Below are 13,980 nucleotides of genomic sequence, written 5' to 3'. Positions count from 1 at the left end.
CCCTAAGAGTTTAAGGGTATCATGTTAAAAAACACTTTGTGAGGCAGTTTTAGTTCACTGGCCAGTAATTGTTGAAAGGTAAATGAGTTTATTTATATTTGGCTGCTTTTTAACCGTCATAGCTCTGGATCGAAGCATGCAGGTCCACTTATCTTCTGCTGTACTCCGTCCCTCTCTCCTGACTTACCGCTTGCTAATGACAACAGCTTTCCCCCCATGAAGTGCTGCTTGTAAAGTATTGTCATTCATGATCCTTGTAATGACTAACTGGAAACCTTCCTCTTGGCTCTGTCTTGTATATAAATGGAGATTTCTGTGTTGGGTCTCATCACACAGATGATATTAACTCTCTTCCTCAGTATACCACGATGAATAAGAATAATTGGCCTGCTGCTGTGTCAAGAGTCGCCCCAGAGTTCAGAGTGCTGATCAGGGATCGGTTTTGCACATTTCAGCTCAGTGTGGGTGAGGTGGTTGACGTGGACCAGGTAGATGACCCCAGGTCTGCACTCTTGCTCCAAGCTGCTTGACAGAAGCAGAAACAGGTCCCAGCCTGTGATGAAGTCTTAATCTCAGTGCTCACGTTTATCTTTTGAGTGTTCTGGAGTTCTTTCCCATGTCTGTGGACACGTAACAAAAGTTGTCAAGAAAAAAATAAGGCGAATAAATAAATGAGTGTTGAAACTTATGCAACATGTTGTGTGTTTATTTGTTGTCTTTCTTAATTTTTGTTGTTCACATTTATCTTTTTTGGCTTGAGGAGATGCACAACATGAACCTTAATATTATGGTAGATGCACTAGTCAATGTTTGCATTTCTGTGGTAATTACAAGTTTGTTGTACTTGTCATCCATATTGTCTAATGACAATATGCAGATACCAAACTGCAGATACACTGTAAATTGACGTCTACAAGAAAAAAAATGCTATAATACATAAATAGTTAATACTGGCTACAAGTGTGTCAGTCATATTTCTTAAAGATTATTATCATCTATAGATTTCTAGTCTCCTCAATATGCATCATATTAAACTGTCAATTTAGTTTCCATATTAATTCAATATCGAAGATATTGCATTCCTACATTCAATCCCGATCCTGCTTTCATGCCTCCTTATCAATGAGAACACACAGTTGTCTGCATGATGCATTGATAAGGTTTTGAAATACTGAGGTCATGGGTCAAAGTCCCCCGCCCCCATATATAATTTTTTTAATTATATGGATTTTTCTCACAATAGTCACTGTTAGTTATTATTTTTTTCCCAACATGAAGATCTAAATGCAGTTTTCAACCCTTCTATGTACTGCCGGGAATTAAAGTCTGATGGGGAAATATTGTATATTTTACCTTTTTACATTTATTGGCTTAAAAGTAGTCAAATGTAAACATATTGAGCCTAAAAATACTGGAATAAATCTACTAAGTATTTTTAATTGTAGAATCTGAGGACATTTCTCTGTATTTTTGGAGAAATTTGTCTCTGTAATGGTTGAAACCATGTGTGGAGTTCCCCAGGGATCAATTTCTGGTCCCCTGTTCACTTTGTATATGGGGCCACTGGGCTGCATCACCCACAAAGAATATATCCAAATTATTAATAACCCTGGAATCCTGAGCACTGATAAGTCACTAATTAAATAAATAACTGTTGTCTCAATATTGGCGAAGCAGAGATTGATGTTATTGTTGCTAAAGGTGGGAAATATGGTGTAATTTTGACTCTTGGTCTCTGAAAGTTTTTCTTTTGATTTTCCAAATATACAGGTATATCAACCAACATGAAAAATTTTGATGAAAAAATAACAATCTAGCTCCCTGCATACCTCTTGTAGTATACTATTTGTCCTGTAGTGTATCGTGAAATTTACATAACCAAAATGATGTCAAACCAAATCAGTCCCAGAAAGTATGGATCTGTAATTCCACATTTTAGATAGTTTCCTGATATACTACTGTCATATTTATGAAACTTTCATCAACTGTGGTGTTTTTTGTTAATACCCTCTATCTTGAAATAATGCCACTTCTCCTTAAATCATGATTTAGATATATATATGTAATTCTGTTCTGACTTTTTTCTATATCTGCAGCATAACTAAAACCCCCTATTGTCACTTTAAAGTAGTCTTTTTGTTACAGGTGGAGGCAGAAAAATCTGATTATGTATTTATCTTGACTGACTACTTCTGTGCAGCACATTATGTTTCTCATGCTATACATTGTAAATAAAGCTTACTTTCTCTGTCTGTCTTGCTCATTCGGTCCAGGGCCACCAAATCTAACCTTTCTCTCGGCATAAACAAAGAAAAAAAATCTGATAAAACATGACCCCAACTAGACTGTTTTTGCTGACAGAGCAACATAATGGATGAATTTTCTACCAATACAAGTAACATAATGGTCCTCTCATGTCTGTTGCATAACATTTTGTACTTTTGCTCAGGGTGAACACATGTGCCACGCTTGTGTGAGGTTGTTCTGCTGCGTTTGTGCAGCCTTCCATTATTGATTATGTACTCACCATGTGCTCAGCTGCAGAAGGCCAGTTAGACTAATCCCCTAATAACAGAGGCAGAAATACTGGGCTTGATACAAAGGCCGTGCACTGAGAGAGGGGCAGCTGCCTCCTGTCAGGCACTGGGGTTACAGCCAACCATTCAGCAGTGTGATGCCCTTCATGACAGACAGTACATTTGGTATAATAGGTCTGGTTTATATGTGATCAATGTTTGTCCTTCTCTATTCACTTCTGTATTACTCATTTTACATCACAATTATCAAACCAAATTTTTAGCATTTATACCCTCTAAAGCACAATTATACTTCAAATACAAAATCTCCTTATCACTCCAAAGCCACACATTTGGTTTGAGACTGTCGTATTGTGTCGTAAGTGTGAACACACTAACGCACACATTTGAGCACGTGAGAAGGTGTACATAAGCGCGCACATACATCAGCTTACAGTACGTTATCTCCTACATACATTCACAGAGCTACTGTTCTATACTTCCAGGTGCAGGTCACCCTATCCCACCTCTTTAATTATGCACAGTAAGAAGGCCCCCCATCTGAGGTTTGGGTCCAGGCGGTGCTGCTCCTTGGCCTTGGTGTTTATTGGCTGCTCCAGAGTAAAGAGACAAACAACAGCTTCAGGGTTTTCTGCCTGATCCTTGTTTTTTGAAACCTTTTAGCATTCATCTACCGTCACACTGTTGGTGCTGCGTGACCATATTGTAAGTATTGCATGTATTTATAATGAAATGTAAATGCAAGCTGTAATTATAGTTAGTTTGAATGAAAAATTAGGAGTCCTAGAATTTAGAGAAACATACATACCAAAATACATACATAGATACACATATGACGCATTGTAAACAAAATGAACATAATTATGTGATGTATTTGACAGGTGATGCTGTGTTTCTGTCTTATATAGGCTTACTTGCAAGTATGTTGCATATAACTGTCAGTAACAGGTGGAATAAAGAGGTATAAATGGATTAGAAGCACACAAATATATAAAATATATTGCAAGCTATCCCTAATTGTAGGTGAATTGAAGATATTACTAGTGTACTTAATAAATTAGGTTTATCTACATCGTGGTAATTATTTTTATGCGTATACCATTTACAAAGTTACCACTCAGAAGACATCTGACTTTTTGGGCTATGGTTCACATTTAATTGGGCGAAACATTGCAATTGTCCTTGTAGTATCTTGGCTATTGAATGGCATGGAGCTTGTGAAAAAATCCTGTGAATCAGTAATGTTACCTGAAGCAGGATATCATGTCTCTCCAAACTTTAACACACTTTCTCCTGCACTCGGTGTGGGATACAATACGCTGCATTCACTGACCAGGGTCCTGTTTCACCACTTGTTGTTTCTGCTCCAAGAGCAGCCATAGCCTGTGTTCTTTACGTTAAGCATGTGTTTGTGTTTGTCATCAGGGGGGTCTCAGTCTCTTAGAAGATTACTTTCAAACCGTTTATACAGTAGCTATGTAATGCTGCTGGGTGATGCTCTGTGTCTCATTGCTCTCCTGGTGGTGCTCACTTTACATGTATGTTGTTGTTGTTATTCAAAGGATTCAAAAGGTTTTATTGTCATATACAGAAAAAAACAAGTTATCAATGCAATGAAATTCTTGTTTTTGCTATGTTTGCAGTTTGCTATTTCTCTACCTAGTGCTGTCAATTAGTCTATTTAAAATATACTAGAAACTAAGTTTAATAAAGTATTTTAAAAGTATTTGTAGGCAAATATATACAGACACACACACAGCCACACATTCATATCCACCCACCACTCACGTACATCCATACACACTGAGGAAGACAAGATGATAACAGTTATGCTATGAACAATATAAAAAGGATGTGCAAAATGACAAACGAGGTGTGCATATTGTTCAAATGTGTGCAAATTGCTCAGTGTGTGCAAAGTTGCATTAAGTCCTTTGTTTGGTTATGTGGGAGGGGGTAGGGGCTTGGAGGTGTTAATTAGCCTTATGGCCTGGGGGTAGAAACTGTCTTTGAGCCTTGAGGTCCTGCATTTCAGACTCCTGTACCGTCTGCCAGACAACATGAGAATTATAAAAAAAAAAAAAAAAAATCTCCCTCTCAACCCCCTCCCATGGGGTGGTGGGGGGGTGGTGGTGTGTCTTCCTCAAGCTTGGGTCCTCTACCAGAGGCCTGGGAGTTTGAGGGTTCTGCGCATATATATATATATATATATATATATATATATATATATATATATATATATATATATATGTATATATATATGTATCTATTGTTTTATTCTTGTCATTCTCAGAAAGAGGAGCTCCTGCTGCTTTCAGTGCTTTCATCAGTGAATGAGCAGAATCAACATGGAGAACAGCAAGGTGACCAATCAAGTCAAGTTAGTTCTATTTATATAGCGCAAATCGCAACAGAAGTAATCTCAGAGCACTTTTCACATAGAGTAGGTCTAGACTTGACTCTTTAATCAAACACAACAATAAAAGCTAAAGACTTTGTTATAGTCTGATTATATCACCCAAATCACAAAACATCAACAATCAAAAGCAATGTCTATATACTATTTGTGGTAGGTAGGAAATTACATTGTTTTCTGTATGATTTGTGCGAACTGTCCCTTTAAGCATGGCTCACAGCTGCTGTATGTGTGTTCCCAGCAGCCAGTGAAGGAGGTGCTCCCCCTGCCTCGCCACCCTGTCCCACTTCCTGCAATGACCTCCTCTGCTGAGACTCTGTCTGCCACCTCAAAAAAACACACAACAGGCTCCATGCAGCACATACAGGTGGCCTCCTCAGGTGATTAACAGTGAGAGGGCCCAGAGTGTGCAACATTGTCTAAACAGAGAAATACTCACTTGTTTATAATATAAATGTTTTGACTTTTGACTTTTGTTGATACATTATATTTAAAGTGGTGACATCGTTCAGCCATCTGAGGCCGCCAGAAAGGGATCTCACTCTGATGTCCCAGATGAAGTCTATCAAGTCACTGAGGCAGGCCGGCTTCACTGCAGTCTTCACTGGACAAATGGTGAGCCAGCTACAGCCTTCAAGACAAAAAAGTAATCTGCAAAAGGTGCAAACAAATCACTTTGACACAATAAAGACAGCTGATATTGCCTTGAGGTTGCCAGTTTACATACAAGTGTGCCATACATGGATAACAGATTTTTTGTGTATTAAGTTTGTAACATACTCATAACTACAAAAACTGCATCATAATATGGGGTGTCTTATGTTTTAAAGACCATGTGCACCCATGCAGAGGTTTGTGGCTGATTAACCATTAGTCTCGCGATACCAGACAGTCTACTGAAGTCTGGGGATTACTAAATGCATGGTAGTTGCTTGAATGGTGGCGAGAATGGCTGCTAACAAACCCTCACCCCTTACATTTTGTCAAGGACATGCCTTACTGGAAAAGATGTTCTCCCCCCATTCTCCTCTGTAGTGAATTGCATGTCACCGCCACAATATGAAGGGACACCCCAACGACTTTGGATTAGTTCTGCAATGCAGGTTTTTAAAAAAACTCTTTAAAATGGTTTCTGCCCAGTTTTAACAACAAAACCTGGGAGATTGTCCTCAGTCTCTATGAGCAAAGCATTTAGATTGACTGACTTGTGAGTCTAATTACCATTTGCTAAGCACCGCCCCTAATAGTTACTGTTACTAATTACTATTAGTTACTGCTATGCCTGAGCTGTCCAGTCTAGCACAACATGTGCTGTATGCAGTTTACGGTACAATGAGAATTTAGTTAGTTTGTTGGCTAAAAAAGGAGTGTTGCTGGCAGATTTGTTTTTAGCTTTAGCAGGCTAGCTATTTAATGCTAACTCTGAGAAATGGTTGAGGACTAGAAGTTTTGATGTCTCCAGCAGTTTTAAAGCTAGAACCCTGCAAGAGATATGCTCCTGATGACTATATACATGATTTAGTATGAAAAGATTGCGGCTAGACTCATGTGTCTAAAGGCCAGTATTGTACAACAGTATTGTACGGTAAAATGTAAAAAATGTTCTAAACTAACCCTGTTTGGATGCTTACAATAGACAAACATACTTGGACAGGCAACATTTTTTAGATTTTGTCCATTATTCATATTTTCAAAAACATAATGTTTCACTTTAACAAGAAAAAGGGATTTGAGAATGAGGAATAACCGATAACTTTAGCAAACATAATGAAACCTTAGTATACCAAATTACTGCAGTGGAAACTTCCACAAATCAAATGAGAAGCAGGACAGAGCTACTATTGTTTTTTTTATGATAATTGTTATGACCCAGCTCATTATGGGAAAGGGAAGCAACATGAAACCAGATTTAGTTGGTAAAATACATTTATTTATTGACAAAGAACTTAGATTGTTGAATACGAAAACACAAGACAAATTACAAAGGAAAAGGGCCCGTGAGTGCTGTTCAAATCAATAACCAAATATAACCAAAAGAGGGCTCTTTAAACAAGCGTTACACCTATCTTTATCTAAAAGAAACCAAAACAAAAATAAAACCTCACTAACTCTTATTTGACCAAAAAGTCAAAACAGCACCCCTGCACCTAGTGTGTCTAAACATTGAAGATGCTCAGTGTGTGAGTTATCAGTAATCAGCAAAGACTTTATCTGGCCCAGTCCCCAGGTAATGAACTAGAACTTCAATTAATATTGAAATGGAACCTATACAGATTCAACACTTTTTAGTAAAGGCAGTTCGAAAGACACAGTGGTGAGCTGCTCACATCAAATCACAGGTGGCCTGACAAGCTGGCCAGACATTTATAGGTTCAATTCCCCAATCAAACCATCTGGATTGGAGCGCTGGACTAGGTGCCGCACCAATCAGGATCACGGAAGAAGCCAGGAAGTGGGAGGAGCAGCTGAACTTTGGGACCATATAGGCTGCTTGACAGGCACAAAAAACACTAAAAGGGTTACTCACATACACATGAGGCAGGGGGTTGGTGGCAACAACACCAACAACAAAAAAGCAAACAACAACAAAATAGCAACAACAACAAAAAACACAGCACAAAACCATCCAGGAAAGTCCAGCCCCATCCCATATATCCTTGTCTTAGAAGACTTTAGTTTTTTGGCCCATCATCAGTTCATCATTGGTCACAGTTCAGTGTCCCTTCATTAGTGTATTGTACGTTTCAACACAAAGCTGATCCAGGAAAGGCCTCCACAAGTTTATGAATTCCGGAACATTTGCTTTGAGTACAGATTTAGTTTTTTCATGCGGAAACACATTAAAGACTTTTCTATACCACATTGTGGCAGTAGGAGGAGTGTCCTTAATCCATTTAAACAGAGGAAAAGTAGCATTTTATCAAGTAGGTTATGTTTCAGAAAAAATGATGCACTTTTAGCAGGTAGATTCAACAAAAAGAGGCCTGGTTCTTTCTTAACTTCTTTGGCTATAGAATTCTAAAATTGTGAAATGTAGATAGAAAATTCTTCTAACACAATCAACAACTTCTTTCCAGTCAACCTCTGTGTATACATTGTCCAATTCCTTCTCCCATTTGAACTGAATATTGTCCATACAGAATGAGTTGACAGTGTACAACTATGTATAAAAAACAGAAATAAAATGTTTAGGGTTCTTTGGATCAAATGAAATGATTATATAGCACTGTATTTCAGAATATCTGATAATGGAAAAGTTTGTGTTTTGATAAAATGGCGAATTTGCAAATATCCAAAGAAATGCTCCTTAGGTAAATTAAACCCCCTGTAATTGAGAAAATGTCATGAGATTTCCTCCTACAATCTTGATACCTTTAGTTTTCCAGTACTCAAAGATTTAAGCCCCAAGGGCGGAGATAACATAAATGTAAATTCTTTTCTGTCTGTAAACTGAGTAATATTCTGCCAAGTTTTACAAGAATTATAAATCATTGAATTAGCCTTAATTTCTGTAGGGATATTCTGTGTAATATTCACAAGAACGCCCCAAGGCGAGAAGTGTATGCATGCCCAGAAATGTATACAGAAGTCTGAGCTAAGGTATGAATGCAACCAGCCCCATAATGATCAGGCATGGCATGCCCAATTATAAAAGAAAATATTAGGCAGTCCCAGGCCACCCATTGTTGTCAAATTCTTTTCTTTTTAATCTCCATAGATCTTTAAGGTTCAGAGAAACTTTTATACCCAAATAAATTAATCCCAACCTAGTCAATCTGAACAGGAAGCCCTCTATGATTTTGACATCAGAGGTATTGCCAATTAATATGGCTTTAGATTTTTCCAAATTCATCTTATACCCCAATATTTGTACTAAACTCTTCTAAAATAGATAAGATGGCTGGAATTGATAATTCAGGTGATGACAGGAATAAGAGAATATCAACACTGTAAAGGGTGATTTTTTGCAAAATGTTGCCTATTGTGACTCCTTTAACTTTAGTATGCAGCCTGATAGCTGCAGCCAGAGTTTCCAGAGCAATTGCGAATAATAGTGGACTAAGCAGGCAACCTTGTCTGGTGTCTGAAAGGTTCAGACTTTAGACCATTAGTAATTACTCTAGCCACTGGTGCATAATAAATTATTTGTATCCATCTCAAAAAATTACCTCCCTGCCCAAACTTCCTTAGGACGTTAAACAAATAACCCCATTCCTTCCTATTGAAGGCCTTATCGGCATCCAACGATACAGCAAGGAACTTACTTCCTCCCTGCTTAGCAAACTGAATAATGTTAATAAGCCTTCTGACGTTGGATGCCGAGATTCAATTGTGGATAAATCCTGTTTGATCTGGATTTATGAGATTTGGTAGCAGACTTTCTAGTCTCTTGGCCAATACCTTAGATAATAATTTGCTATCAACCCCAATTAAGCTATCTGGGTGGTATAAGCCACATTCATCAGATACTTAGCCCTTTTAAGTATAACAGATATACTAGCCATATTAAGAGAAGGTGGTAAATGACCTTGATCAAAGGAATGTTGGTACTCTGAGCAAAATCCATCCAGGCCAGGTGCATTACCTCCCTTCAATGAATAAATAGCCTTTACAACTTCGACCTCTGTAACAGGCCTGCAGATGTTCTCCCTCTGGCCCTCTGGTCCCCAGACATACTGGCATGGTTCATTTCATCCAGGAAAGTATTCATTGTTTCATCTGAAGCAATACATTTGGAGGAGTACATTTTTTGGTAAAAATTCTTCAGAATTCTATTAATATTTTGAGATGTATTAGTATGTATTACCTGTACTGTCCTTAATGGATAGAATAATATTCATTTCCCTTCTCTCTTTGGCCAGGAGATGACCTGGCTTATTACCAAATTCGTAAAATCTATGCTTAGCATAAAACATTGAGGTTTCAGCCTTCCTAGTAATCACTAAATCTAAAGCAGCACACGCTGCAGAGCTACTATTGTTAATATGATAATGCTAGGTTAGGTAGCAAGCCAGTTAACTGAGCATGCTTAAATTTGCAGCTTACATTAGAACAGACAAACACACTGTTCTAATTAATTCCTGACAATCTTGCTCTTGTGTTTTTGGTTTTTAAAAAATGGCTTAAAAGGCCTCTGCTCAGGTTGTTATTGGGTGGAGCTTCATTTGCATCATTCTGCCTCATTTTGTCATGACCTTTAGGTGCCAATAGTGTTTGGGTTATGATATTAGCATAGCTGATAATCATTCATGTAATCCTTCAGAGGACATAAAGAGTATTAGAAAATTGTAAGCCTTATGGGGTTTGTATGATATGATTATCAAGTTATTCTTGAAAAAATGGCATGGTGCAGAGCTCAGCATTGACTGGCTGTCTTACATTGTTGAATGCTGACAGAGGCTTGACAGTGAGGAGATGTTGGAGGAGGTACCAATCGTCGATGTGATCCTAGCTGACATCGATTCCCTGGTGCCCACTCACGATGAAGCTGGTCGCCCCATAGCAGAGTGGAAACGACAGGTGATGGTGCGGCAGCTGCAGGTCAGACTGCAGGATGAGGAGGAACAAAGGAGACAGGTACTCCTCAGCTATACATTTGTACTGTACATGCAAGAAAGCACTACAACCTGATAGGTGTAACATATGTATGAATAAGCACAAATTGATTTGTATGATCATCTTTGGCAGGATTAGAAGAGGAAGATACAGTCTAAATCACAGTGGAGAGCTTGTATATGTTTTAATTTAAAAAGTCTCCAACATAACATAAAAACAAGACTATGAGTATACAGCCATGCTAGAGGCTCTGTACTTAGGCACAGTGGGGCTTATAGGTAAATGCTAACATCAGCTAACATGCTCATTATTATAATGTTAACATACTAATTCTTTGCAGGTACAATGTCTATTATGTTCACCTTAGTTAGGTAAGTTAACATTTGCTAATTAGCACTAATTAGCTCAAAGTAATGATAATTACCTGAGGCTGATGGGAGTGTCATTACTTTTGCAAGTATTTAGTCATAAACTAAAGTATTAAATTTCACCTGGTACTAGAGGATAACTCAGGTGATCACAAGTTATTACAATTCATCCTGAGGGGCAATTTCACTAAAAACCGAAACTGTGCACCTCATGATGGTGCTGGAGGAAAAATCACTTAATTCTTCCACTGGGAGCCGTGAATGTGTATACAACATTTCAACTAACTGGCTGACAGTGTCAAATTGACATCCACAGAGCCACACAGCAAGCATGGTTAAAAATGTGCATGTGGTAGTGAATCAAAACAGAAAGTAGTGATACTGTAAAGGAAACCTGCTTCCTTCTACAAGACATACTTTTTTTGCAAAAACATGATGCTCTGGCCTAGATGATTTTGTCCAAATGAAACGTTTCAGGCCTGTTCACTACAATCTACTTTTCCCTCTAACAGGACATGCCTAATGGCTACACAGATGTGGATGAATGGAAGTACTCCCAAGCCCATAATGCAGTCTTGGGGCCCTTTGGTGAGCTCCTAACAGAAGATGACCTGGTGTACCTGCATCAACAAATCGAGAACGTGTCACTGCAGAAGCGCTACCAGGCCTATGAGCTGGAGCTGACCAGGCTGACCGAAGAACTGAGAGCGATTTTACCTGATCCTATTGTAAACATTTCCCTTAACAAAGATGTCCTACAGCAGATGGATGCAGAGGGTCGTCTGACCCTGCCAGTGTGGTGCAGTCGTGTCTCAGAGATTGTCAAGAGTATGTCAGTGCTGGTGGCTAATCTGAACCAAACCACAGAGGAAAGAGGTGAGAGGAGCATAGTGGAAGGCATGATGGACGGGATGAAGGGGGTAAGGGATAGCTTAGGAATTGACCTGAGCCAGGGTTTGGTGCAACAGGGCCAAGAGATGGTGCCAGTACACGGGGAGACCTCTAGTGGATGTCGGATACCTCACATAGGGATGGCGTCGGCTTTTAGCCATCGTTTGGAGAGCAACAGTTACAGCAAAACACGGAGAGAAAGGGTGGAGAGGGAGATCCAACAGTCTGGGGTGTCAGTCAGAAACCTCAGATCCAACTTTGAACGTCAGATTGGAAGTATTTATCCCTTTGCTGGAATTGTGAAAGGAGGCCAGGGGTTCAAGAACCAATTAGTGGTCGGAGCTTCAGGAATAAACAACCAGAATGCCAACACAGGCCTCAGCTGTGAGGTTAGCCACAATGATTCTCCTAAAAAACTTGTACCTGTGATGGAGACTACCAGCTTAAGGAAGGAGCGTATTGTAGTGCTGTTCCTGAGCCACTGGAAGAAGTCTGCTTATGCTATTTCAGTGAGAGCAGCGAGGCAAAGACAGGGACAGGAGGCAGTGACAGCAGCACCGCCTCAGCAGAGGATCACCTCCATGTTTCAGTTCTGCCAACAGCGAGGTGCTGTGGACAAGATGCTAAACTCTTGGAGGAATAAACTAGAACTCAAAGATGCACAAACATCTTGTTTGTCCTCCTCTAACACTTCGCAAAATCCTTCTCCTCAGGTAACCTACTCCCCAGAGCAATTCCTGCCAGATGTGGATGGTGTTGCAATGACCCATGATAACTTGACCCTTGATCTATTCATGCTGGGATACTTCCACATCTTAGAGCAAGAATTGTCGTCTGAGGAGAGGAAGATGAGGCATCTCCTCTGCTTTGAAGTTTTTGACCATGTCGGCAGTTACCCGTGGGAGAAGGTGCGGGACTTCCACAAGGCTGTTCTCCAGGAAATCCAGGCCGGGAGGCGACAGTGGAGTGATGGCTTCGAGGACATCAAAGTTCACTTTTTTGGGGACTCGAAACTGTGCCGCTGTCCACCATCATCATCGCCATCATCACTGTTGCCAGATTCCAGACTTGTACCTAAGGTTATAGTTCAAACTGCTACTCCAGATGAGGGTTGTAGTGACACAGACGTTGCCTGTTTCAACAATGAAGACATTTGTAAATATATTGACCGCAGCTTCGCTTTCTGGAAAGAGAAGGAGGCAGAGCTGTTTGACTTTGAACATTAGTCTTAATGTTAAATTTGACATTTTTGCAGAAAATGATGACATGTTGGTGTGCTTAGTTTGGCAAATGGACAGGAGCTGAATAAAATTTTGTTGAGAATGCATTATTGATGTAGAATTATTGCAAAATGAATTGATAGTTATTTTCAAAAAGGTTTTGTCTTTTTCAAATTCCACTCATCACCACACAAAAACCTCTAACTTATGCATTCGATCTTATAATACCCTAAACTCATGTCTGCCCACACACACCCTTCCCCAGGTCTCGAGGTGCACAAGAGAGGCCTGTGCGTAGCTTCAGTGACCAGAAAGGATTTTTTTTGTAATCTGAGAGCAGGGTCACAGAAAAGATGAAAATCTCAGAGGATTCTTGTGGTTTGTTTACACCCCAGTATGAGCAGTAAAATGTACTTCAAGTATCAAAAATAAAAATACTCTTTCAGGTTTATATTAGTTATATTACTACATTAACAGACTATTATTATTATTGATAAACCTATAAGTAGTATTGTCATGTTGCAGTTGGTCAAGGAACAATTGTGTTTTGTTGATCGACAATTTGATCGAACAATTAAACTAACAATAATTTCAGCTCCAATTTTGAACTACTTCATATGTGGGAATTTTCATCTATAACAATGTATTTTACTTTGGAAGATGATGATATATCTTACAGGAAATATTTTAATCTATAAAGTAACTACAGCAAACAAATGTTCAAACAAATGTATTGGAATGCAGTTAAGTAGAAGAATAAAGTAGCATAAAATGAAAATTCTCAAGTACAAATACCTCAAAATTGTAAATATGTCAGTAAATGTACTTCGTTATTTCCACCACTGAGTTTACCTTTTTAAACATTTTGTTTGCCTCAACGAAACATTCATATATTTTTTTATTAGCGAATATCTATATCATAAAAAAACAGAATTTAGTTTCAGGTCCAATAGAAAGGTGAAGGATTGAAATAGGTGAGGTCGCGCAGGCGC

General features: G+C 38.9%; 1 protein-coding gene across 1 annotated transcript; it reads left to right on the top strand.

Annotated features, from left to right (window-relative positions):
• Window positions 1-10,347: 10,347 nt before the first annotated feature.
• On the top strand, window positions 10,348-13,041 carry espnlb (espin like b). Its single transcript, XM_044368985.1, has 3 exons — window positions 10,348-10,530; window positions 11,390-11,767; window positions 11,876-13,041. Exons 1-3 carry the CDS (start codon window positions 10,369-10,371, stop codon window positions 12,992-12,994), a joined length of 1,659 nt encoding a protein of 552 aa, XP_044224920.1. The 5' UTR covers window positions 10,348-10,368; the 3' UTR covers window positions 12,995-13,041.
• Window positions 13,042-13,980: the final 939 nt, after the last annotated feature.

Source organism: Thunnus albacares, chromosome 12 (assembly GCF_914725855.1).
Source record: "Thunnus albacares chromosome 12, fThuAlb1.1, whole genome shotgun sequence".
NCBI classification, from domain to species: Eukaryota; Metazoa; Chordata; class Actinopteri; order Scombriformes; family Scombridae; genus Thunnus; species Thunnus albacares.
Note: the sequence above shows the minus strand (reverse complement) of the source record. Positions and strands in the feature narration are given on the sequence as shown.

Excerpts from the sequence above, each read along its gene's own strand:
- espnlb (XM_044368985.1), top strand. The coding sequence starts at position 10,369 with ATGTTGGAGGAGGTACCAATCGTCGATGTGATCCTAGCTGACATCGAT. Across the intron at positions 10,531-11,389 it reads AGGAGGAACAAAGGAGACAG|GACATGCCTAATGGCTACAC; the intron begins GTACTCCTCAGC and ends TCCCTCTAACAG. Across the intron at positions 11,768-11,875 it reads AAAGAGGTGAGAGGAGCATA|ACCTCTAGTGGATGTCGGAT; the intron begins GTGGAAGGCATG and ends GTACACGGGGAG.